The sequence below is a fragment of the Hemitrygon akajei genome, chromosome 11 (assembly GCF_048418815.1).
Source record: "Hemitrygon akajei chromosome 11, sHemAka1.3, whole genome shotgun sequence".
Classification (NCBI taxonomy): Eukaryota; Metazoa; Chordata; class Chondrichthyes; order Myliobatiformes; family Dasyatidae; genus Hemitrygon; species Hemitrygon akajei.
This window is the reverse complement of record NC_133134.1, coordinates 153,359,422-153,386,570: the sequence shown is the minus strand read 5'-3', so window position 1 is coordinate 153,386,570 and position 27,149 is coordinate 153,359,422. Positions and strand designations below refer to the sequence as shown.

At 39.9% G+C, this 27,149-nt stretch overlaps 2 protein-coding genes across 3 annotated transcripts in view; one reads left to right on the top strand and one right to left on the bottom strand.

Moving 5' to 3' along the window:
- Window positions 1–1,647: 1,647 nt before the first annotated feature.
- Window positions 1,648–14,276, top strand: adrm1 (ADRM1 26S proteasome ubiquitin receptor). Of its 2 annotated transcripts, none has more exons than XM_073061959.1 (9): window positions 1,648–1,990; window positions 3,903–4,019; window positions 6,671–6,797; window positions 8,343–8,429; window positions 9,354–9,438; window positions 10,266–10,591; window positions 11,831–11,988; window positions 12,733–12,835; window positions 14,004–14,276. In XM_073061959.1, exons 1-9 carry the CDS (start codon window positions 1,778–1,780, stop codon window positions 14,129–14,131), a joined length of 1,344 nt encoding a protein of 447 aa, XP_072918060.1. In that variant the 5' UTR covers window positions 1,648–1,777; the 3' UTR covers window positions 14,132–14,276. The 2 variants fall into 2 exon arrangements, with proteins under 2 accessions (XP_072918060.1, XP_072918058.1); XM_073061957.1 differs by having other exon boundaries at window positions 1,657–1,990; window positions 11,828–11,988.
- A 965-nt stretch (window positions 14,277–15,241) lies between these two features.
- Window positions 15,242–27,149, bottom strand: part of lama5 (laminin, alpha 5) — a 322,932-nt gene continuing 311,024 nt past the window's right edge. The window contains exons 74-80 of the mRNA XM_073061956.1: window positions 25,345–25,534; window positions 22,705–22,857; window positions 21,436–21,595; window positions 18,511–18,641; window positions 17,717–17,810; window positions 16,181–16,300; window positions 15,242–15,664 (exon numbers count right to left, since the gene is read on the bottom strand). Of these exons, the coding sequence (XP_072918057.1) occupies window positions 15,516–15,664; window positions 16,181–16,300; window positions 17,717–17,810; window positions 18,511–18,641; window positions 21,436–21,595; window positions 22,705–22,857; window positions 25,345–25,534 (997 nt within the window). The 3' untranslated portion in view covers window positions 15,242–15,515. The remainder of the gene's footprint in view (window positions 15,665–16,180; window positions 16,301–17,716; window positions 17,811–18,510; window positions 18,642–21,435; window positions 21,596–22,704; window positions 22,858–25,344; window positions 25,535–27,149) is intronic.

The following is a 27,149-nucleotide window of genomic DNA, read 5'->3' as shown; positions in this document are numbered from 1 at the left end:
GCAGATTGTTAGGCGGTGTGGTCTGAAGGGCCTACACCACACTGTATCCCAATAAATAAGGTTATTGTTTAAAAAAATGATCTAGAGCTTTATTGTATTTGAAATGCAGTTGAATACAGCAGAATCTGGCCAAATAGTCATGAGTGTGCAGAGAGAAGAGTAGGAGAAAGATTTAATTTTTTTAAAAATGGATTGAAATAGATGAGTGATGAATGTTGCCTTGACCTCAATTTAAGTACAGGCCACTGAGCTATCCTTTAGGAAATACATGAAGACTATAGAAAGGATGTAAAAGATTTTCCAGAGTGATTGTAGCAATGAGGGACTACTAAAGTGAATTAAATAAAGTAAATCTACACCTCGGACTTCGACGACTACACAGAGTCTTGCCATCTTCAGAAGTTTTCTGATGATTCTGCCATAGTTGGATGCATCAGCAAGGGAGATGAGGCGGAGTACAGGGCTACGGTAAGAAACTTTGTCACATGGTGTGAGCAGAATCATCTGCAGCTTAATGTGAAAAAGACTAAGGAGCTGGTGGTGTGGTGACTCCTGTTTCCATCCAAGGGGGTCAGTGTGGACATGATGGAGGATTACAAATAGCTGGGGATACGAATTGACAATAAACTGGACTGGTCAAAGAACACTGAGGCTATCTATAAGAAGGGTCAGAGCCATCTCTATTTCCTGAGGAGACTGAGGTCCTTTAACATCTGCCAGATTATGCTGAGGATGTTCTATGAGTCTGGTGGCCAGTGCTATCATGTTTGCTGTTGTGTGCTGGGGCAGCAGACTGAGGGTAGCAGACACCAACAGAATCAACAAACCCATTTGTAAGGCCAGTGATGTTGTGGGGGTGGAACTGGACTCTGATGGTGGTGTCTGAAAAGAGGATGCTGGCCAAGTTGCATGCCATCTTGGACAATGTCTCCCATCCGCTCTATAATGTACTGGTTAGGCACAGGAGTACATTCAGCCAGAGACTCATTCCACCGAGATGCAACACTGAGTGTCATAGGAAGTCATTCCTGCCTGTGGCCATCAAACTTTACAACTCCTCCCTCAGAGTGTCAGACACCCTGTGCCAATAGGCTGGTCCTGCACTAATTTCCACTTGGCATTATTTACTTATGGTTTTTATTATTTATTTATTATTTATGGTTTTATATTGCTATATTTCTACACTATTCTTGGTTGGTGCGATTGTAACGAAACCCAATCTCCCTCGAGATCAATAAAGTATGTCTGTCTGTAATGAGTGCTGTAGAACTTGTGTTGTTTCGTTCGAAGGAGGTCGTGAGGGTACCTAATAGATCTTCAGGTTTTAAATTCATCTGAAGGGTGGATAGAGAGAAACTATTCTCAAGAGTTAAGAATCAGAACCCAAGGATTAAAAAATTAAACGAGAGATTAGGCTTGCAGTGAGTGATCAGATTCAACTGCATTGCCAAGCAGTGAAGGCAGTTTCAAATGTGATAGAAATCAATGTAACCTTGTTGTACCACCTGTTACCTGTAGGCGGCGACCAACGGGCCAAATCCAACGCGTCACTGCGGCGGCCAATGACACAGCATTTCCGCCCATCTGTAGCTCAACCGAGTCTAACAAGGGAAGTCTTATGGCGTCATTGACGGGCATCTACTGTAACCAATCAGAAGCGGGAACAAATCGGACTCCAATCCGGAGGAGCTGGGGTTGGAGTACACACGCATCAGGTTAGGTTGTGACTGCGGCCTGGGTTGGGAGTCTGTGACCGAGGGAAGATCGTTCAGGAACCATGTCGGCTTCGGGAGCCTTGTTCCCCAGCCTGGTGGCCGGGAATCGCGGTTCCTCTAGTAAGTACCTGGTGGAGTTCCGCGCCGGCAAGATGTCGCTGAAGGGGTCGACGGTGACGCCGGACAAGCGCAAGGGCCAAGTGTACATCCAACAGACGGATGACTCACTGATCCACTTTTGCTGGAAGGACCGCACCGCCGGGACCGTAGAGGATGTGAGTAAGGCTGGAGCGGCCGGGACGGGATGTGGGCTCCGGCGGGCAGATGGGGACAGTTTGGGAGAGGTGGGGATGGAAAGGCTGGGGTTCTAATGTGCGGAGAGGCCAGAGTGGGGATAGAGAGGAAAGGTGCTGGGGTATGGGGGAGGCTAGGGCATGCCAGAAGGTAGGACAGGAAGGTGCTACAGCATGGGGTGGAGAGGATGACCTGCGATGGGGAAACTAGGGTGGGAAGGTCTTGAGGCATGGGGAGGCCAGTTTGGGAGGGTACTGAGAGATGACTATGCTACGGCGGGTTGGGGGCGCGGTGGATTGTGAAGGATGGGTGAAATTACGGTGTAGATTGCCGAGGGGCCGAGGTGCTGGTTTAGGGAGGGTGCTATGGGCTGCGGAACAGGATGGGGTGGTGGGTTGTTGGCTGGGTTAGGGAGTGAGGATTGAATCTGTGTTGCTGGCAAGGGGGGAAATAAACAGGTTGCCCAATGACCTAGCCTCCAAAGCTACCTGTGGTAATAAATTCCACAAATCCATCACCCTCTGGCTAAATAAATTTCTCCTCATCTCTGTTTTAAATGGACGCCCCTCTATCTTGAGGCTGTGCCCTCTTGTCCTAGACACCCCCACTGTGGGAAAGGTCCTTTCCACATCTCAGCCTAGGCCTTTCAACATTTGAAAAGCTTCAATGAGATCCCCTCCTCATCCTTCTAACTTCCAGTGAGTACAGACCCAGAGCTATCAAAGGTTCCTCATATAACCCTTTCATTCCTGGAATTGTCCTTGTGAACCTCCTCTGAACCCTCTCCAATGCCAGCACATCTTTTTTTAGATGAGCCAAAAACTCTCCACAGTACTCAAGGTGAGGCCTCACCAGTGCCTTATGAAGTGCATCACATCTCTGCTCTTGTATTCTAGACCTCTTGAATGCGAACAGTGCATTGCTTCCTCACTACCAACTCAACCAGCAAGTTAACTCTAAGGGTGTCCTGCGCAAGTAATAAATGGGTATTGATGTAATATAGGACACACAATTTGCCCTTTAAATTTAGGTGTCCTGAACCGCAGTGGACAGATGCTAACAAGGTTAGTGGGAAGGTATGACTGGCAGGACTGGTTCTGTGGATGGACATGAATGGGGTGTAGTGAAAAATATTTCTCATAGAGGGGATGAGGATATAGTATTTTTGGAGGAGATGTGGTGATAGTGAGGAATCTGGTGCGAAAAGACTGTTCCAGGCAGTTAATGGTGGTTACTCAAAGGGATTATGTTTTGCATGCAGTGTCCTTGCTTTTGGTCTCTGAATGATGTCAATTTTGTCAAATTCTGCCACAGTATGTTTGATCAGGGCTTTATTTTCGGTACTTGTCCTGGGCCTGATTAATTTCTTCTTTGGCAAACTATGAAAATTCCCCAGTGGGGACAAGAAATCCTCTGTTGGAACTTGATATGAGCCAAGTCAGCAGTAAGGTGCTCCAGTTAGAATTCCTTTTCCATATTCAATGTGGGAGAAGTTCTCTGAAGGTTGGTACAAAAATAAACACTCCCCATCCCACGTTAACTATTTGCTTTTATATTTCCTGACTCTGCTTCTTTGAGAGCAGTCTTCCTCCTTATTTCTATCTGTGGTGAGGGGCTGGAATTGTTTAAACCTATGCTTTAATTTTATACTCCTTAATTTTTTGTCTTGGAATCTACTAATTGGCCAGAGGTTTAACAATATCAATGACCTTGGTCTGCTTTGACATATTAGACTTGAAGTTACATGGAATAGGAAAAAAAATCAACTATAATAACTGTTGCTTAGGATGTTCTACCCTGTAACATTTTTTTAAAATGTAAAATTTAAGTGTATGCGGAAAATAATTGAAGAATTTTTAACCAAATTATTTAGTGTCTACTGTTTTTCTGCAGGACCTGATCATTTTTCCAGATGACTGTGAGTTTAAAAGAGTGGCCCAGTGTACTACTGGTCGAGTGTACGTGCTGAAGTTCAAAGCAGGATCCAAACGACTTTTCTTTTGGATGCAGGTGAAAATGAGCAATGTTTAGAATAATTTTCACTTCCCTTAAAGTCTGTTCTTGTCAGTACTAGTTACATATGCAGTATTGCAGCCATAAATGATGATTGAGTCTTTTCACTTTGTTTTTTCTCACTCAGCCATTTAACATTTTTGTACTACATCAGAGGTTTTCAGGAGTTACATTTTGCAACTGTCCCAGGTGATAATGAGTGTATTTAAATGCATTGATTGACCTGAGAATGAGCAAATTAATGTCCAATCATCATTACTATCTCCACCTGGAAAATCATTGTTACTTTAAAATTGCTTTGTTTACTGATTTGGCTACAACTTTGGTTAGAAAGGCTCTGCAGTATAGGCGATACTCCCAGTGAAATGGAAATGCCCTAGGGCAGGGTTTTCCAATCTTGTTTTTAATGCCATGGACCCCTTATTATTAATCTGGGGTCCAGTTTGGGCACCCCTGCACTAGGGACAGTTAATGTGCTGCATTTTCACCAATAGGACATGGGTATAAATCCACTGCAATAACATAAATTTTATTGTAAGGATCCTCAACTGCAGCCTGTGTGGTGGCATTATCTAGTTTGTCCATAAACTCTGCTTTATAAGGAGCATGCAGAAGTAAGCGAGTGGAATAAATAATCAAGTCAAGTTTATTTATATAGCACATTTAAAAACAACCCACTATGACCAAAGTGCTGTAAAGATCAGAGCAGATAGCTAGAATCACAGATACAAGAAACACAGACATAACCAACAAGGCAAACAGCTCATAGGCACAAAAAAAAAACAACACAAGGGCCTAGATACAAGCCACAAATCATCCCCATCAGGAGGATTCAAACGCTAGTGAATATAAGTAAGTTTTGAGCCTGGATTTAAAAGAGTCGATGGAGGGGGCAAATCTGATAGGGAGGGGAATGCTGCTCCACAGTTTAGGGGCTACAATAGCAAAGGCTTAAGTTTAGATCGCGGGACAGCCAGGAGTCCCAAGTCAGCCGACCTGAGGGACCTGGAAGGAGAATAAGGGGTTAGAAGGTCTGTGATATAATGGGGGGCCAGCCTATTTAGGGCTTTATAAACAAACAGGAGAATCTAAGATCAATTCTGAACCGTACTGGCAGCCAGTGGAGGGAGGCCAGGATAGGAGTAATATGGTCCTTCCTAACGGGCACCTGTCAGGAGCCTGGCTGCGGCGTTCTGGACCTGTTGTAGATGGAACAGGGGCGACTGACTAATCCCAGTATACAGGGAGTTGGAGTAGTCTAAGCGGGAAGATGCAAGGGCGTGGATGACTTTTTTGAGATCTTTGAAAGAGAGAAACTGCTTGATTTTTGGCAATAGTACGAAGCTGGAAAAAACTGGCTTTTACTACTGTATTAACTTGCTTGTCAAACTTAAAGGTGGAATCAAATATCACACCAAGAATAATGTTCTAAGGAGGTTACAAATAGGAGGGAAGTTAGCTGCTCAAGATTTTTCTGCCATTCAGTGAAATTGTGGTTCATCTGTGAACTCGTGCTGAATCTTTTTCCTACATTTGTTTATGATGCTAGTTAATGGATGTTGATGAATCTTACAAAACATCTTGTCTATTCTTAAAATTGATTAATATATCCTGAAGTGAGTTCCTAACTTTGTATGAAGAAGTATTTTGTAACTTTATTGTAAATAAATATTGTAAAATTTAGATGCTGCTTTCTTGACCTAAATGCTCACCTGTCAGTTGTAGAAAGCATTGATTAAATTATCACAAACCCTTCTAAATTACAAGGAACTTAGCTCTAGGTTATACAATGAAACTTTGGAGTTGTTAGATCTCTGTTTATTTTCGGATCCTAAGGGCTCTTCCAGGAGTCAGGAATGATGAGTAGTCTTAATTCTAAGATTTCAGTTTATTTTAAAGGGCAGACAAACATGCAAAAACTAAGCAAACCAGATAAAGAGCTGAGAAACATTGCTAATAGGTGAATGGATGTGAAAACAAAAGGAATAATGGCAGCTCTGGAAAAATCATCACTTTTATAAATAAGAAAATTTCTTAGATAGAGGATAAACTAAGTTAATACGCTCCATAATTAAAACAATTACATGGTAATGTGCTAATATTTAGCCAATGAAAAATTGAGAAGGGTTTTAAACGATTAGTTTAGAGGCTATAACCACTTATGCCAGTGAACGGGGATGAACCACCACCATATACTGTGAAAAATACACTTATTTCACACAAGGTAATATAACTTTTAAGATTCCAGACTCCAGCATTCAAGTAAGGTTTTGAATAAAAATGATTGAATAGGGTACCTTCCCAAAGATAAGGCTCTGTAGTTGTACAGTAGTGGTTTTAGTGAGAGTTCTTTTGTTAATGTGATAATTATTCATAGTTCTCCTTTAATAGTGGAACAAGTTGATATAGGTCAAAATGATGTGATAGCTTTAGTGTTCTCATTTTATTCTCAAACCTGCAACATTATGATCATTTGATACATTAGTGTAAAGAGTCTGAAAAGGTTCTGAACTAATGCTTTGCTCATACACCTTTTTGTGGAAAATATTAACATATAATTTTTCTTTCTTCAGATCTCCCAAGACATCATGCAGTCTGGCTATTATTATAGACTAGTTTGTAATTATCCATTGTATTTAATTCTTTAGGAGCCTAAAGCTGACAAAGATGAAGAGTTTTGTCGTAAAGTGAATGAATATCTGAACAACCCTCCGATGCCTGGTGCTTTGGGTGGTGGTGGCAGCAGTGGAGGTCATGACCTAGCTGCACTTGGAGGTATTAGTTCGTTAGGATTTAAACCTTGTGTAACCAATCATTAAAACAATAATATATGTTAAACAATAATATTTCTTGGATGTAATCGCAATGCAGATTTATCATGCCATAGGAATAATTATAGATATGTGGATAAATGTATTTCTTTCTGAACATTTTCTTCCCTTTTCCATCTCACTGAAAAATTTAACTCCTTCTGGGATTTGTTCTGAAAGTACCTTTTGGCATCTGACTGAAATAGCAGTTTTTGCGTCCTGGTGCCTAGCATTATTTAGTTAATTGTTGAGTTGGAGAAGCTCTGTAGCTGTTTTCAGCCAGCGTACTTGTAGCAGAGATTGCAGATAAAGATCATGATTGGGGAGCTGATCCAATTTTCCATTCTCTCATACATAAGTGAGAGACAAATTTTGACTGTCTCAACTCTGTAGTTGAGATCTGTTAATTTGCTGTAGGGCCATGAATTGGATCTATTGGGTTCACCTGGCTTTTAGTTCTTAATCCTTAACGATCTTTAAGGTGCCCAAAATGTTTCACCTGGGAAGGTGTGATATTTTTGCTTAAAATATGAAATGATTGTATATGTAGAGCATTAGTTAGAAGATCCAGGAATAAAAAAAAAGTCAATAGTCAGTTATAGATGATTTTTTAGCGATTAAATGTAGCATTGTGCTGCTCTAGTCATATATAAATTGTGATAACATCGATTTCTGAATTTGACAGATGTTTATTTGGACTGAGGTACTGTCTAGCCTGTGCGTGTCAAAGCAATAACCTTGTGAAAATCTACAAAACTACAAGTTTGCTTTTGTCTGTATGGAAATGAGTGGTTTATTTTTCTCTAATCCTTAGTCTGCTTCTAGCTATTTTGATGTATGGATCCTTCTCTCCACATGAGCCACTTAAGACTTGTCGGCTCGCACACATTGCCCCTCACACCATTTATCTTCTTTCCAAGAAAATTGACTTGTCAGCATCTGTGGTGAAGCTTTGTATGTTCCAAACATTCTGTTAAGTATTCTTCCAACCTATTCAATTTTTTTTTACGATTATTTTAAATTTGTCCTTCTTGCGTCTTGTAGACCAGTGCAAGAGATCTACAGTTAACCCTTTTACATGCCATCAATTGATGAATTTAATCAGTTGATGTGACACTTTGATTGAAGGAAGATGTAACTGCTTGAATTTTTCAAGCTCTTAATGTCTTATCGTTGGCAAATTTGACCTGGAACCACTTTTCTTCCCTTTAATTTTATTTAATGCTGAACATTATACTCCAGCCAATTCAGTTGTTTTTGTGGTCAGAGCTAGATGGAATGTTAATCAGTTAACAATCTACAGTCTAGTTCCTTGTTTCCAAACGTCTTACTTCATACTTTCCCCATTTGAACTGCATCTGCCACCCATTTGCCCACTATTCTAACCTTTGTATCCTTCATGTTATTCACAAATTTTCATATTTTCCCCTCAGTCTTGGTTATTTATGTTTAATAAATAAGAGGAGCCCAACACAGACTCCTGTGATTGTCATTCATCTCTTTATTCCAGGAGACAGTGGTCTGCAAAGTCTTCTGGGTAACATGAGTCCTAACCAGCTGATGCAGCTGATGGGAGCAACCGGTTTAGGTGGACTTGGTAAATATTAATTAATTGCATTTTATAAATTGATTTTTAACAAAGAGAAAACTGTTCAGAGCCATCCATTTGATTCTAATTGGATGGGGGGAAAATGTATTGTTCATGTCACCGATTCTCCACATAACAAAACAAAGCAGCTGAGAGCACAGCTGTTTCCTCCAAAGGGACATTTAAGTTGGGCTGGCCCCTGCTGTGTAATCATAGAAAGATGGAAAAGGGACATTGGGATGCATTGAGAGCCAAAGTTCATTTTCATACTTTTGAATTTGCTTAGCTATTAGTCATGGGGTTTATTTCAAATAATTATTGATGTTACAATCACACCTATAGTGTTAATATCATTAATATACCTTTTGTATCTTCAGGTTATATGAGGGGATAAGTATAAATGAAATTTTGTGTGAGTATGCAGTAAGTGGAAAATAAAGGAGATGTGTTCTGTTCAATTTGCTTTATATTCATTGTTGTTAAGGGTCTCTAAAGTGGAAAAAAAAACATCTGTACAGATATTTAGAGCCCATGTACTGTAATGTAATAACAAGGTACTGTTCTATTAGCTTCCTAATTTGATGACTACTCTCTGCCAATATTTAGTATATTTAGAGGTAGAAAGCATGTTGGCTGATGGTAGAGAGTGTGGTTCTGCTTAATTTCCAACTTATGTGTCTTGGTTGTGCTGACCAGAAAAAATAAAATTCCTGATCTTATTGTTAAACAGTAATTTCCTTAAACTCACTAAATCACATTGAACCACATTTTAAATCGGTAAGTAACTCCTATTATCTGCATATTACCAAGAAAACATTGTATCCTTTAACTCTGACTTCCATCTCGCTTTCTTTAGTACTATATGCAGTGGATATTATTGAGTGTAAATGCTATCAACTGAGGTGCTCTGAACTCTTTATCTCTCTGTTTCAGGTAGCCTTGGTGCTCTGGCAGGTCCAGCTGGTCTTGCTGGCTTACTTGGCAGTGGGGGTCCCTCAGGTGGTAGTACTTCTTCAGGGTAAGAAAAACAAAGCCAAATAAATATGAATAAAGTTCAGATAGCACAGGAAATGTTCAAAAATCGGGCCTATATTTTTATATATCACTTGGGATGCCTCCAGTAATTTTTTTTTACAACTTTGTATCCTAAGAACAAGTGGAATTCAGTAACTGTAAATATTTGATAGTGTTTCAGTATTAATAATGAAGAATATTTCTCATTTGAAAAATGAATCTTGTTCTTATGTTAATTAACCAGTCATTTAGATGATATATTAAAATGCTGATTTAAAATCTAGATTGGATTATTGTCAGTATCCAATACAGAGTTATAAGGGGTGTAGATAGGGTAAATGCAAGCAGGCTTTTTCCACTGAGGTTGGGTAAGATATCCAATACAGAGTTATAAGGGGTGTAGATAGGGTAAATGCAAGCAGGCTTTTTCCACTGAGGTTGGGTAAGACTAGAACTAGAGGTCAGGGTTTAAGGATGAGAGGTGAAATACTTACGGGGAACCTAAGGGGAAACCTCTTCACTCAGGGTGGTGAGAGTGTAGAATGAACTGCCAGCGGAAGTGGTAGATGCAGATTTAATTTCAACGTTTAAGAGAAATTTGGATAGCTGCATGGATGGGAGGGGTATGGAGCGCTATGCCCTGAGTGCAGGTCAATGGGACGAGGCAGTATAATGGTTCAGCACAGACTAAATGATTCAAAGGACCTGTTTCTGTGATGTGGTACTCGTATGACTCTGTCCCTACATTTTTATCTTTTCTCCTTCCATAGTCGGACTGTTCAGTTTGTTTAATTAAATCATGAAACCTGAAGTGTTTTCACTTTTTTTTAGCTCACGAAGCCAGACTGCAGCCATTACTCCGTCCTCGACGAGCTCTGCAGTTCGTATGACTTCAGTGCCTTCTGTTGCGGCAGCAATGGCGCCAGTGCCATCCCCGAGTGTGGCATCAACGGGTGTGCCGGCAGCAGCAGCACTAACTACACCAGCAGCACCCAGCTCGGGTTCTACGGCTCTTTCCGGCCCTGCTTCTGGATCTGGCTCTGTCACAGCATCGGGATCTGCAACAAGCCCAGCACAGCCCATTCAGCTGCGTGACTTGCAGAGTATCCTGGCTAGCATGTCTGTTCCAGCTACAACAGAAGGGACAGGACAGCAGGGTAAGGTTCTGGCATTGACATTTAATGTGAAAGATCTGTGTTCCAAGGTCAAAGTAGGTTCCAGTCATGCATTTGTAATTGGTTTCCAAAATGTAGGCCTTTTAATGAGTACTTTAAACTTATTCTGGACAGAGTGGATGGATCACATCACAATGATAAAGCATTGTGCGTTTTCTCTGCTTTTGGCACATACCCATCTAAACTCAGTCTTCTGAATTTCTCCTGAAGTGTTGCAATATTATATGTTTGGATTTTTAATTAATTTTTGAAACTTGCTACTGTGTAATTTTGCACCTTTCTACAATGTATATTTCAGTGCATAGCAACTTGTGCCAAATAATATTACTTGGCCTCTTGAAATCTGACTTTTGGCTAAAAATCTTTCTGACACTGGAAACAACATATTATATCATAACAGTTAATAACTTTGAACATCTCATCAAATCTTTTTAATCTTTGCAGTATGTGGCTTCTTTGGTTTCTACCTGTACCTGAAGACTCTTAAGTGACCTTGTTATAAATCCTTCTGTACCCTCTCCAGTGCTGTGACTTCCTTCCAAAAATGTGGTTCATAGAAATAAACAAAATATACTAAATTCAGTACTAGATTTTGCATATGGAGGGGGGAAGAGTTGATTTGCAGTAGTTCCTAGAATACCTACTATACTATGATTCTGCTCCAAGATCCTGCAAATATGGTGGATGCTAATCCACAAAAATTCATTCTTTGATAACCATCTGCCCTGTGCAACTAATCATCTGGAATTACCCAGCTTGATATCTGAATTTTGTGGAAATGTTTTTTTTTTGTTTTCTTCCTGTGTGGCTCTAACCCTTTGAGATGAATTACATAATACACTTAATGTACAGATTACCAAACTTTAAAACTAGAGATGCATACTGAAAACTCTCTTGAGGGTGGCAAAGGATGGGTCATTATCTTTTTGCCAATGGCTTGCTATTCGCATGAGGTTTACAGATTTTTTTTTGCATTCAGACTGAAGCAGATAGTATATTCTCTTCATATCAGTCCAATGCTCTAAACCAGGGGTTCCCAATCTTCTTTATGCCATAGACCAATACATTTAAGCAAGGGGGCCATGGACCCTTTTGTGGCATCTCAAAATCCTGTTCTTTACCTGTATATCCCATATGTTTTTAACAAGGTAGCGTGGGAGTGTGGTTATTGTAAATAATTTATAAATCTGGAGTACTAATGACATACTTGTGTTGTAGCAGTGGATTTAGCCAGTGTATTGACACCAGAGGTTATGGCTCCTATCCTGGCAAATGCGGAGGTTCAAGAACGATTGTTACCATACCTTCCAACAGGGGAATTACTACCTCAGCCTGCAGAGGAAATCCAAAATACAATAACATCGCCTCAGTTTCAACAGGTCTGTAATTTCTTTTGGTGTCTTCAAACATGCATTTAAATGTGGACTTCAGAAATGTCTAGAATATGGATATTTCAACTGATGTTTGTGTATGTACTGTAATGCAAATCGATACGAGCTTGGTTCCTTCTTGCGCAATGTTGAATTATGATTTGGTTGGTTTCAAATTTTGGAATTAAACTTTAATGGTCCAGATTTATAGATGTGTAGGCTGTAGTGCACTGTTACAGTAGGATTGCCCAAAGATGTACATGCATCTTGATAACTGGTGTAACTGAGAGGAAATTGGAGACATCCCATGATCTGCAGGTTGAGTCAACTTGGCGTGCAGGTTGACCCAACCTGCAAAACTACTTTGCACATGAGCACGATAGTTTATTGGAGAAATGATTAAGAACGTGCCAGTTTATTAGGAATGCTTTTGTTAAGGCTTCTGAAAATGTTTTCAGTATGCCTACATTAGCCACAGTCAAACAAGGCTCCTTTGTAATAAGCTAAATGAATCAAAAATCTATAAGCAAGCTATTCAAAATTTTTTACTTATAATTTAAAAAAAAATCAATTTGTAATGCAGAAAGTACAGATTAGAGAGACATAGAGCACTACACCCAGAAGCAGACCCTTCAGACCCATGCCAAAATGTTATTCTGCTCAGTCCCATCAAACTACACCTGGACCATATATAATACATAGCTTCATGTATTGGCAATATTAAATGATAGTTGTGCACTTTTGTTTCTGCAGGCTATGAGTATGTTCAGTGCTGCACTGGCTTCAGGACAGCTGGGTCCTTTGATGAGTCAGTTTGGATTACCGGCAGAGGCTGTGGAGGCAGCTGGAAAGGGGGGTGAGTGAGTACCTGTTCTCACAGTTTCTGGCTGTGGCTGGTTTTGGGGAGATCATTATAACAACTTGGATATTGTCTGAATGTGATGTATTTATTAGGTCTAACCAACCAGACTATGGGCAAAAAAAATTGAAAGGCAGTCAGGTGTATGGCTGTATGGCCGGCACATTCATCATTGCCTCATGAATTTGAATCTGTGTGATCCACTTTCACTATGTAAAATAATCTTAATATAGTTACACAGGAGAGTCACTATGAAAGATGGTGACTTGAAAATAAAAAGATGAAATGGGATTTAGCGATCTTTGTTCTTGTTTTAATGTTATATTGATTTGATCACATATGGAATGCAAATCAGTGTCATGCCTGCAAGTGATGTATTGAAACACGGAGTGGTTATTGCTTTATTTGTATTACTCCTTGATCAGGTACAAGATCTATGTTCATTCTATTTATTTAGAGATATAGCACGGTGCAGGCCCTTCCTGCTCTTCGAGCCATGCCGTCCCACCCAGCAACTCCCAACAACCCCGATTAACCCTAACCCAATCACAGGGCAATTTACCTACTCAGTACATCTGTGGACTGAGAGGAAATGTGAGCACTCAGCAAAAAACACATGCATTCCATGGGGAAGACTTTGGGACTGAACTCCAATGCCCAAGCTGTAGTAGTGTCGCACCAACCGCTACACTATTGTGGCATAGAACCTGCTATGATACTAACGATTTTCATAATTTCAGATTGATCTGTATTTCACCCAAGGCAATGTTTTTGTTAATTTTACTTAAAAAGTGCTACTTTGCCTGATTAACTTTTCACTTTAGTAATTAAGTTTATTTTGTGTTTTGTTTCAGGACTTTACAGAGTGAATTTAGTACAAATTTAAAATTGGAGCAGGCTTAGTGTTGATATACCTTTAGTGAGATCAAACAATTTGAATAAAGCTCAATCTTGAGAGGTTTATTTTTGCTTTTGAATTAAAATTCTTTCCACTCTTCTATAAGTGTATACCCCAGATAAATACTTTGTGGAGATTTTGTGATATATATGATGTATATGTACAATGTCTGAAATACATCTTATGGAAATGTTTGTTTGATGAACTTCAGTTAAAAAAAATTCTCAACCAGAAACTAAAAGAATGTCTGTATCCTTCCCTCTGCAGATGTGGAAGGATTTGCGAAAGCCATGCAAAACAGTTCTGCATCTTCAAAAGCACAGTCCGATGAAAAGGAGGGAGACAGTGATTCAAAGGATAAAAAAGATGAAGAGGAGGATATGAGTTTAGACTGAATAATATTCAGTTTTTTCTTTAAACCCTTTGTAAAAGTTAATGTAATGATTAATGCATTTAGTTTTAATGAATAATAAATCGTGATTGTCTTCTATTAATCCCAAAACTTATGACTATTAAAGATTATTTATAGGGCAAGAGAAATTTGTTAATGTCAGTTATTTAGATTTTTTTCCTACAATTTAGTCTGTGCAAAGTGGCCTCCCAAGTTACAGGATGATGCTGTTGGTATTACCATCTTAATTGGCAGGAAATGCAGAATTCCTGTTTGTGCAAATCTGGTAAACCTGAAATTTGCTGCTGGATTGTAGACTTCAGCAAGTGAAAAGTTGTAGTCATTCCTTAAAAGTACGGCGATGAATTTGAAGAGCTTGCATCAAAGTTGGAGGAGACATAAGGAGTGGCTGCAAAGGTCTTGTAAGTATGTTTGGTTTGGCTTTGCTACTTGGTTTTGCCCTGGACAATTGCTTCAAGTAGTTGTGCATTTAATCAGTTATCCGAAAATGTGCTGTTAATGTTTGTCAGAGTGACATATTAGAAATTCAATACTTCCCTTCTGCTTTCTCTGTATAATTCCATGTGTCTTCAAAATGGTATATGAGTTATACATGTATTCTTTATACAGAATCTTTTGGTTTTTTTTAGTTGGGTATACTTGCTATCAGTTCTTCAGCTAGAGGAAAGAATTCCTTTTTTTGTATTAACTTCAGTGCAATTAGTTTTGCCCCATTTATACAGTATTACTTGTAAAGAATATTATTTGGTAAGCTTTATCTTGGAAAATGATTTCCTATCAAAAGCACTTCATTGGCTGTTCTAAGCTTATAAATGTCTAAAAATGATTATAATTCAATAGTTGGAAGTTGTTAACAGTGGATGAAGATATAAATTGCAGAAGATTTTGCAAAACAAATGCTGCATTTGACTTTTACCTCAACTGAATTCTCAATTAATTTTATTCATCTGACTTACTAAAGTAAATTTGGTTGTCCTTCTCCCTCTCCCAGAGACAATGAAGTTATTTGGACTAGCTGCATTACAGGAATATCTACCTACTTGTTTGTCCTTCTTTGTATCAGAGCAACCAGTGAGTCAAAATGGACAAGCCACACAGTATAGCAAGTTTTATTTTGACTTGATTATGTACCAGTGTTCTGCACATAGTGCTACAAATGTAAAACAGGTTCTTAACATGTAAAACCAGTGTTGTAGGATAAATTTTACCCCTTAAATATTTTCCCTCCAAAATACCAAATAAAGACTATTAAAAATAGCTTATAAAAAATCCGCAGCAAAATTCTGAAATACAGTACAAGTTTAAGTGCATAAGTGGATTGAAAATTATAACAAATTTGGTAAAGTGTTTTATTCTTTCCATTCTAATTACAATAACGGGCAGCCACTGGTAGTAACACCACCGTGTATAGATCTTGGTTGATTTAACTGTACTGACTTTTGATTAATTTGGAAATTCTTTATACAGCCAACGAATGAGTGATGTATTGGAGACAATGTTGGAATTTGCACAGTGTCTGAAATAAAAAAAAGGAATATTCAGATATACAAGCATAAAAATGACAAACAAGATTCTCCTAACAACTTTCATAACAAATTAAGCCTGTATAGTGTAAGGAAATCCATTGTTTAAAAATAACAAATTGCAGTATTACAAATTTACCCTAGACTGTTCTTCTGGCTTCTGTGAGCGAAGCTTTTTCAATCTGAAGATAAAATTGCTTTAACGTGTTCTAACACAGTGAATTAATGGCTAAGTTACTTATTTTGGAAAGCAATCATCTGCCAACATGGGTTATGTGGACTTGCAACGTGGGATGTTGTGCATAACCATCATACTGTTCTGCCATCCTCATTAAAAGCAGTGGATCTCTGCAAAATTCTGGGCTGTTTACTGAAAACCACAGTTGTTCTTCACCTGCATTTGTTACCAAAAGCTGAGGGGATACTGCCTCTGGCAATTTATAAAAAAGCTAATGAATTTTGCAGCTGCCTATACTTATTACACTTGTAATACCATCAATAAAACTGACCTGGTATGCCTCCCACATAAAGGATCTGTTTGGAATTGGTATGTGGAACATGCAGTGGTCCCACTGTGTAATTACGCTCAGTATCCACATCAACTTGTATCACGTTATTCCTTTTGATAACTGAGGAAAATAAATCAATGTTACAAATAAACAGAACACTAATATTTCATTTTATGGAAAAAATACAAAGCATGAGGTAGGTAGTACACAATGTGGACAAACCATTTAATGGACCAAAATAATGGGGTCACTAAATAGAATGGCCGGCTAGTGGCATCAGCGCTGGACTTTGGAGAAAAGGCTCTGAGTTCGAATCCAGTCAGCTGCTTTGCACACTTTCCATCCGCACTGGGTTGAGTGTCAAGCTAGCAACTCGGCTTCATATAAACAAGAAAGCCTGCTTAAAAAAAAAATGCCGTCACGACGGCATCCCGATGACTCCGCTCAGAGTTAAGGGCTTTCTTATTAGAAGCATAGAACATTACAGCACAGAAACAGGCCTTCTGGCCCGTGCCAAACCATTTTTCTGCCTCGTCCCACTGATCTGCACCTGGATCCATATCCCTCCATACCCCTCTCATCCATGTTACCTGTCAAGATTTTCTTAAATGTTAAAAGTGAGCCCATATTTACCACTTCCATCTGGCAGCTCATTCCACACTCCCACCACTCTCTGTGTGAAGGAAGGCCCCCCCCCCCCCCCAATGTTCCCTTTAAACTTTTCCCCCTTAACCCATGTCCTCTGCTTCTTTTCTCCCTTAGCCTCAGTGGAAAAAGCCTGCTTGCATTCACTCGATCTTTACACATAATTTTATGTACCTCTATCAAATCTCCCCTCATTCTTCTACGCTCCAGGGAATAAAGTCCTAACCTATTCAACCCTTCTCTGTAACTCAGTTTTTCGAGTCCCGGCAACATCCTTATAAACCTTCTCTGCACTCTTTCAACCTTATTAATATCCTTCCTGTAACTTGGTGACCAAAACTGCACACCATACTCCAAATATGGCCTCACCAATGCCTTATACAACCTCACCATAACATTCCAATTCTTATACTCAATACTTTGATTTATTAAGGCCAATGTGCCAAAAGCTCTCTTTACAACCCTATCTACTGTACTCATGCCCTACCATTTACCTTGTATGTACCTTGGTTTTTCCTTACAAAGTGCAATACCTCACACTTCTCTGCATTAAACTCTGCCATTTGTCAGCCCATTCCGCCAACTGGTCCAAATCCCTCTGCAAGCTTTGAAAACCTTCCTCATTGTCCATTACACCTCCAATCTTTGTATCATCAGCAAATTTGCTGATCCAATTTACCACATTATCATCCAAATCATTGATATAGATTACAAATAACAATGGACCCAGCAATGATCCCTGTGGCACACCACTAGTCACAGGCCTCCACTCAGAGAAGCAATTCTTCTAAATAAAATGATCACCACCTACTGTCAGGCATTAATTAGATCCAAGGGGTTCCTAACCTTTTTATATGCCATGGACTCAACCCCTTGCATGGAAACACTTACCTGCTAAACGATGCCACTGTCCGTCACACAGAGACTGTTCGGGAGTGACTGATGCAGAGAATCCCCCAGCCCCATTATTCAACTTCACAATAACCTTAAATTGAAAGGGAGAATGAGGTCAAGATCACCACAAGGACATGCAGTCCATTCTACCAAATCTTCCATATAACATATTTATAGCCAATATGCTACTTGTATGAAGCACATCTTGTGAAATGATGCTTAGTTTTGGAAACTGGGTTTTCTTTCAAGTTATGATTATAACTGCCTTGCTGCTAGTGTCACATTTTTTTCAAGCCCATGATAATCAGTATGTAACAAATGTTTCACACCATTAGTGAAGCTATCCACTAAACAGAGAAACAATAGTTGGATATCCATATAAGCCCGGAACCTCACATACTCACTACGTACCTCTCAATGCCCAAACTGTCATCTCTAACATTGCTGCAATATATCACTATTTATTACTCGGGTCACTTCCCAAAATTGTTGCTGTCAACTGTTTAGGATGTACAGTGGATTCCGGTTATTTGGGACACATCAGGACCAGGACATTTTGGCCCAATTAGCTGAAGTTTCATGGAAGTAGTTAAAAAGGTATTAAAGCTGTTTAACTATGTTACAGAACAAATTAGAACCTTACCAATACAACAGACCTTGTCTGTTAAAACATGTTCAGTTATATTTTTAAAATATCATGGGTCTGACCCTGTTGACTTAAGCTATATTTCATGTCCAGACAGTTCTCCCCACTGAGTCAGATACTGATTTAAAAGACAAATGTTTCTCACCTTTCCATTCTCTGCATACAAACTGAAGTAATGGCTTTGTGTTTGTCCAACATGGAAAAATATTCCTGACAAACTCCTGGGTCGCACTTCAAACATTAATTCATACTCTTTGTCAAGTACAAAAAATTCATCTAAACAAAAGGAAAATACTTCAGTAGTTGGCATAAATGGTACAAGGCAAGGATAAATGATGTGTCCTATTCCTGATCAATAACTAATGTGACCTGGAGGCAGTAGAGCCCTGACAATGCCATCATATGATGTGTCTGAAAAATGCTGGAGACAGGCAACACTATGGAAGCAATTAATGTTTAAGATTGATTTCCTTTGTCAAATGGTAGTAGCACTGACAGAGGGTATTTGGCCTGAAACATTAACTCCTGTTTCGCCTCCCACAGATCTGCAGTGTTTCAAGTATTTGATTTCATTTCAGATTTCTAACATAAGCAGATTTGTTTTATTTTCAGGATTTGGGCATTTTTTCCAAATTGTGCGAACAACAAATGAGTTCAGAACATTTAGTTCTTTTTTATTTAATGAGGTACAGTGTGGAATAGTCCCTACTGGCCCTTTGAGCTGCACTCTCTAGCAACCCCTGATTTAACCCTAGCCTAATCAAGGGGCAATTTACTCTGACCAATTAACCCACTAGCCAGTAGGTCTTTGGACTATAGGAAGAAACAGGAGCACCTGGAGGAAACCAATATGGTCACAGGGAGAATGTTCAAGCTCTTTACAGTCAATGGGTTTGGCACTGAATCTATAGCTGGTGTTTGCCTCAAGAGATTGATTACTTGGAATAGATAATAACATCACATGCAACAAGGGGTTCTGTCCTTGGGGATAAAACAGGCCATGCTGGTGACAACTTCTATCAGCTTGTACTCCTTCCCCTCCCCCTCACCTTATTCTGACATAGTCCCCTTTCCTTTCCAGTCCTGATGAAGGATCTTGTACCGAAACGTAAATACCTATCTATTGATAATAACCGCCTTGCTGATTTCCTCCAGCTTTTTATTTTATTTTGACAGGCCCTTTCGGCTCAATTACACCCATGTGACCAATTAACCTGTTGACATGTATATTTTTTGGAATGTGAGAGAGAACCAGAACACCTGGAGGAAACCCACACAGTCACAGTGTAAAAGCCATGTATCTATATTCTGTCTGCATTGTATTGTTTTGGCACATTTAGTATGGTAATCTATCACGTAGGGGTGGTGGTATAAGCAAATAAGTAGTTATGTATTCGTCAATTTAGTCTAGAGGAGAGGGGGTGAACCATGGTGAATACTTTTTTGTTGATTTCTAACTAGATTGCTAATTCGACTGTTATATCGCTAATTTAGTTTTGTTAGTTTTTTTTTAAATCGCTACATAATCATTTGTCTTTGCTGGTTTGGTAATAAAAGATAGAATGGACCTTTTTTGATTTGGAAATTTATTATTTGGAAGTTCGTCATCCACTGTCCATTAACCTGGCTTAGTCTCCAGTGGTTTTGGTTTGGTTTCAAGTACCGTAAATTCCAGTTTAAAAGCCGAGAATTTGGCCCTAAATTTTGGTCCTAAAATTAGGGGGTCGGCTGATACAGAGGGTGCCAACTTTGGAAAAACGAATACACGGAGGACAGGTTGTATTTATTGGCTGTTTTTGAGTCAAATTGGTTCCACTGTCGACGCATGAATTCTTTGGTTTCTTTAAACTCACATCTCTTGGCTGGAGCACGGACGTCAAACCACCGGGGATGATTGCAAAGTCCGTATTTTCAGCTTTTAGTGCTGCTTTTGTCTCAAAGTGCGCTTTGAACATGCCTCAGGCAAGTAGTGACTTTTCCTTCCTGACACCTTTGGGACGTCGACACCACACCTCTTTAACCCACTTTGTCCATCCAGCAGCGTTCTTGAACGTAAACAACACCCCGCGGGAATTTTCTGAGCAATCTTTGTTTTTTGTCTCAACACAAGATCATGTTTATTTGTAAATCGGGTGCACCAACTTCGCGTAGCTTTGAAATTTTCGCTGACCTCAGTGTTTTTTGTCCCATTTCAACGCTTGAACTCGAATCATTTCTCTGGTAACAATGTATCCAGACGATCGCTGGTGATTCACCCACTCTAAAACTTTTTCTTCCAGTTCTAGCCAAGGGCATGCTTTCCCGCAGTTTGCACATTTCGTCTTTGGCATTTCCCTCAGCGTGTCCTCTGTCTTTCTCCACTCTCTCGTTTTCACTAAACTTAGCAGCTGCAGAGTTACTTGTTCCTTCAGCAAAATCAACAACCTTCAGCTTGAAGCCAGCATCATATCGCATTTGTTTTAATCTTTTGTACATGGTGGTTGCAAACTCAATACTGAGTACACGTACTGATCCTCCCACCCCGTGTTATGTTTTAACCAGATTGCATTGGGCGCTAAATGGTTTCACGGGGGTTACATTTCAGAGGATTCTTTTCCATTGGAAACCTAATCCAAAATTTCTCTCCCTGATTTATTTATTAAGAATTCGCCTATAACGCTCTACAATGTGTAGGCCTGTTTTCTTAGCAGGTACTGGTTCACAAAATTTCCAGGGTCCGGATCCGGCAAAGCTGAGTACCGGCATGTGAGATCTTGTGATCTTCTCTGGTTAAATCAAAAACCTCTTAAAGGGGTCGGCTTATACAAAGGTAACATGAAAAAGTTACTTTTTTAACCTTGAAAATGGGGGGGGGGGGGGGTCATCTTATACTCTGGAATACATGGTAACCACTACACGTGGAGAACGCACAAACTACTTACAGACAGTGGTGGGAATTGAACCCTGGCCACTGACACTATAAAACATTACGCTACTATGCCATGCTGCCCCACGCTGTGTTAGTTTTAATTCAGCTAAAGAAGCTTAACTCTGCTAATAACTAGAGGGAGTAACATTTCAATTTTAATACCTATAATCACGTAGCCTCCTGCACTGGAGAAAAATATCCCTGTTTCAAGACTTCCCTCAAAACAAGGTGTGACATTGTAATCACGTGAAGGGGGCTCCATTGGTTTTCCATCCAGTTGGAAGTTTCGGATACAACCGTTAAACCTGGAGGCAGAAGCACTCTGAAACAAAGTATGATACAGAACTTTAATATTCAAAGCATTTCACTCAGAATGACTTCTACAATGAATGCAAAGCTCTGCAAAAAAGAGATTCCTAAAGTAGGATAGATTATTGTTTTCAAGGGATTAATATTACATTGGGCATGCCAGACACAGGCCTCTAAAGGCAAGGACCAGGGCACTACTGACTGTAACTGCCCAGGACTTTACTTGGTCATGGGAGAAAATTCAAAATTCTGAGGTGCAAAGGGACTTGGGTGACCTTGTGCAGGATTCTCTAAAGGTTAATTAGAGGGTTGAGTTGGTGGTGAGGAAGACAAATGCAATGTTAGCATTAATTTTGAGAGGACTAGAATATAAAAGAATCGATATAACGGTGAGGCCTCACTGTAGCAGTTTTAGGCCCCTTATTTAAGAAAGGATTTGCTGACATTGGAGAGAGTTCAGAGGAGGTTCATAAGAATGATTGCGGCAATAAAAGGATTATCGTATGATCGATTGATGGCTCTGGGAATTTAGAAGAATTGTGGGGAATCTAATTGAAACCTATCAAATGTTGAAAGACCTAGATGGAATGGACGTGAAGAGGATGTTTCCTATAGTGGGGGAGTCTAGGACCAGAGGGTACAGCCTCAGAATAGAGGGATGTCCATTTAGAACAGAGATTAGGAGAAATTCCTTCAGCCTGTGGAATTGGTTGTCACAGGTGGCTGTGTGGAGACCTGGTAATTGGGTGTGCTTAAGGCAGAGGTTGATAGATTCTTGAAAGGTTCCAGGGAGAAGGCAGGAGAATGGATCACCATGATGAAATGGTGCAGCAGACTTGATGGGCCAAATGGCCTAATTCTGCCCCCATGTCTTACGGTATTACACTGCCATTTCGGGTCCCTTTAAGATAACCTAGAGGTGTCAAGAGAGGGGAAATATAAAATCAAGAGGTAGAGAAGGGGCTGTAGCAACTGGATGACAGAAAATGGTGTGCAGCGAGGCAGTGTATCAAAATACTTCAACGCTCATGGCTAAATTCACACGGGAGTTATAGATTCACATCCTTGTACAAATTTTGTACATCACAGCCGCAGGTTTTAAACTTGTACAGTGCGTTTTACCTGATTAATCCGCCTGGCTTTCCCTTTCGGCACGGCTCCTATGTAAAATGGAGCTCTGGCATCCAGGAAAGCTGTGGCTGAGGCTCTCCGGGATTGTGCTCGCAGACCATCGATCACCAACTGCCCTTGGTTTCTGTCTCTGCTGAAAAATACCTGGAAATGATACATTTCACAATTAAACCGATCGGATTGTGATTACTTGTGGGTTACTGACTGCAGCAGGAATTGTAATCGTTCCTGGGCTCAGTTGGAGGCAAAGAGTTGACAGTCAATAAAACAGTGAGTTAAAGCATTTTGTATAGGCATACACAATTCTTGTAATACTTTTGGAGGAAAAAGCCCAGTTTTGTATTTTGGCAAGCTACAGTCAATTATAGTATTAAGGAATCTGGACTAGCTAAATTCTAATAGTGTCAGTGGGCCCTCATACTGGTGAATGAAGAACATTCCTATTCCTGTCAACAGCTCTGCATTTGGAAAGTAATACTTTAACCTTGTTGGTTTGGGTCTGCTCTTCCACTCGAAAACCATGCTGATATTTTTAATAGCCTAACTGCCAGTGCATGTCTGTCTTTGAGTGAGTTCAACTTCCCGTCTGTCACATTGAAGTTTCGGGAAACTATCTAGTCTTTCCAACTGGGTTCTTCATGGCTGAAATTCTACATCAGAGAGAAGTTCCTTTTCCTCAAAGCAACATCACATTTAACTGGACAGGAATTTGGTGCAAAGATTAGGAAACCCAATAACAAACCTCAATGTTTCAATAAATAATTCTTGTACATGTTCAGGTAACATTCTGTTCAGCTGGGGCTGAAATGTCATTCAGGCAACACTGTGACAAAAGAAATAATGTCCAGTTGTTGAAGCTGAAGCTTTTTTTTTAACTGAGCTTCCTATCAACTTAGGTTCACTTGCTCCACTGCAATCTCCCTATATTCCAGTACCCAGGAAGGAAGCCTCTGCCAAAGATGTACTTGGACCTGTTACTTCAAACAAATTCTAGTACATAGTATCCCAGTACATGGATAGAACTGAAAATTGTGCATTCTGCATCTCTTTGGTCTGCAAGGCAATGAAGATTTACTGCATAAAGTACTGGAGCTTTGCCACATAGAAACAAGCCCTTCAGCCTAACTTGGTTCGTGCCAAACAAGTTGTCTACCTGAGCTCCTCCCAGTTGCCCCAAATCCCTGTAAACTCTATCCATGTACCTGTCTAAAAGTCTTTTAAACATCGTAATTGTGCTCAGCTCTACAGCTTCCTCTGGCAGCTCATTCTACATACATACTAAACTCTGTGTGGAAAAAGTTGCCCCTCAATTCCCTAGTTTATTTCGCCTCTCACCTTAAACTTACAACCTCTAGTTTTAGACGTTCCTACCTCAGGGAAAAAGTCTGTGATCATTTGCCTTACCTCAACCATCTGATTTTATATTTATTTTGGGGAATACAGTAGATTTTGTGAATTGGGCCATTGGTTAATCATTATTTAGGACAACTCTTACAGAAAATTAATTAAGAAAACTGTCAGGTTTCCCTTCTTGTATTTGGGACACAATGCTGCTTAATTGGGGCAAGAGACTTGCCTAACAGCTTCCTACTAGCATTTGTTGTGTGCACTTGCATGGCTGTGAGACACTACAATGTGTTTGAGTGAACAGTCTTTATACAGCAGTCAGTTGCATGTGTTTGTGTTCATAAAGCAGCAAGAAAGTTCAGAACTGTTTGGCTAACTACAATTTCAAACATTCAGGCTTGGAGATGCCAGAAACAGCAGGGAGTAAAAAAGAAATGATTTCTCTATTTCTAGTTAGGAACCACAAAGAAGCTGAAGGTATCAAATTCTTTGTAGTTTCTGCTTTGAAGGTAACATCTTGAATGTCTCAGTGAAAATGAAGATTTGGAGGATGCAGTCCATTGTATGAAGGCACTCCATTATCTGCACAAGGTGTCTGCACTGATTTTGTTCATTTACAGTTAAGAGAATATGATGCAGATGAATTCCCCCGTCAATAAGTATTAGGAACTAATACACAGTTTTATAGTACTGCAGTTGATTTTGTAGTGTTCTAAATTGTTCTGTATTTCATTTAAATACTTTGTTACTCAGTTTGTCTATTTTATACCTTTTTAACTATTTCCACTAAACATCGACTATTTGGGGCAGCTGCTTGATTGGGCCCATATGTATTCAGTTCCTGATGTGTTCCAATTAACTGGAATCCACTGTATATAAATATGGGCAAATCTGAGCTTCCACTATAAATGATTAGAAAATTGTCATTTGGGATATAATGAGAATCACCGTTGATCAGTTTGAATTTGTCTTTCTTGTCAGTCTGTTTAGACTGAACATGAAGATTCAATGTTGACAAATCATAAATGCCAAATGCGCCCACCACGATTACACTTGGGTACACCTGGCTGAATAAGAGATGCTATCATCAAACTTAAAAAGAAGGTCATAGTGGCATTGATTATACAAAATTAAGTTGTCTGAGCCATTCTCCACAGAAAAAAGAATAAAAATCAGATTAACTTCAAAAAATTATCCATTTAAAGTCTAGAAAATTGTTTGAATAGCAGGTCAATATTAAGAACAGAGCCCATTTAAAGCTCATTTGGTATTTATGATACTTACAGTGTGCCACATTCCATCATTATACTTTTCTTTACTTGCAATTCGTACTTTCTTCCCTTTGATCTCAAATAGGAAGACAAAACGGCCTTTGGAAAGCAAGAGAGCCATATAAGTGGTTTCCTTTTCATTGGATACATAGAAAAGTATCCCATGGGATGAATTAGAGCGAACATCCATTGAGAAACTGGACCTGGAGAACCAATACGAAAACAAATAGATCACAGGACTTTCAAGTTTATGAAGGCATGCAAATTCAGAGAATTAGGAGCAAAACTAAACTGTCAACGCTGAATACACCCCTTCCAAAAATCAGAACATTTTTAAGCACTTAGCAGGTCATAAAACAGAGCTCTTCATCTCACAAAGTAGTGTTGACCCTTTTAACCTATTTCAAGATCAGTCAAACTCTTCTCTCACATAATTTCCTAGTTTTTTTTTCAACCATGTGCCAAACAGCATCCATGGGTAAAGGAAACTTCATCAAAACAAGAAGAATGGGTTGTATTGGAAGACTAATGGTATCATCAAGGGTAGCCAATGGCAATACCCTTTTATTTCCCTTTTCTGCTAGAAGATCCAGCAGTTTGAAAGCTCAGACAATCTGAGCATTGTTATACACTGGGGTGCAAAGAAAATTCTTGCCCGTGCAGCTCCTTCCCTACTGTTAACAGATTTCTGAGTCAATACCTCTTTAACATCTCTGTGCCAATGACATAGGTAGGAAAAGGGAGGAGGTCCTGAAAACAGATTACAAGGAGTTAGGAAGGAAGTTGAGAAGTAGGACCTCAAAGGTAGTCATCTGGGGATTACTGCCTGTGCCACGTGACAGTGAGTACAAGAACAGAATGAGGTGGAGGATAAATGCGTGGCTGAGCGATTGGAGCAGGAGGCACAGATTCAGATTTCTGGATCATTGGGACCTCCTCTGGGGCAGGCGTGACCGTACAAAAAGGACGGGTTGCACTTGAATCCCAGGGGGACCGATATCCTGGCAGGGAGGTTTGCTAAGGCTATTGGGGAGAGTTTAAGGGGGGTGGGAACCAAACTGAAGAGACAGAGGAAGGATGGTTGGCTCACAAATCGAGAAAGCTTGTAGACAGTGTGAGACAGAAGATAAGCAGATGATAGAGAAGGGATACGCTCAGACTTATGGTTTGAGATGTGTCTATTCTAATGCAAGGAGTAACATGAACAAAGTGGATGAGCTTTGAGCGTAGATCAGTACTTGTAGCTATGATGTTGCGGCCATGTGACTTGGATGGCTCAGGGGCAGGAATCGTTACTTAAGAGTGCCAGACTTTAGATGCTAAGGAAGGCGAGGGAGGGAGGCAAAAGAGGTGGTCGCATGGCACGGTTGATCAGACATAGTGTCACAGCTGCAGAAAAGGAGGAATTCATGGAGGGATTGTCTATGGAGTCTTTGTGGTTGGAAGTTAGGAACAGGAAAGGGTCAATAACTCTACTGGGTGTTTTTTATAGACCACCCAATAGTAACAGGAACATCGAGGAGCAAACAGGGAGACAGATTCTGGAAAGGTGCTATAATTACAGGATTGTAATGGTGGGAGATTTTAATTTCCCCTATATTGATTGGCATCTCCCTAGAACAAGGGGTTTAGATGGGGTGGAGTTTGTTAAGTATGTTCAGGAAGGTTTCCCAACACAATATGTAGATAAGCCTACAAGAGGAGAAGCTGTACTTGATCTGCTGTTGGGAAATGAACCTGGTCAGGTGTCAGGTCTCCTCTCAGTGGGAGAGCATTTTGGAGATAGTGATCACAATTCAACCTCCTTTACCGTAGCAT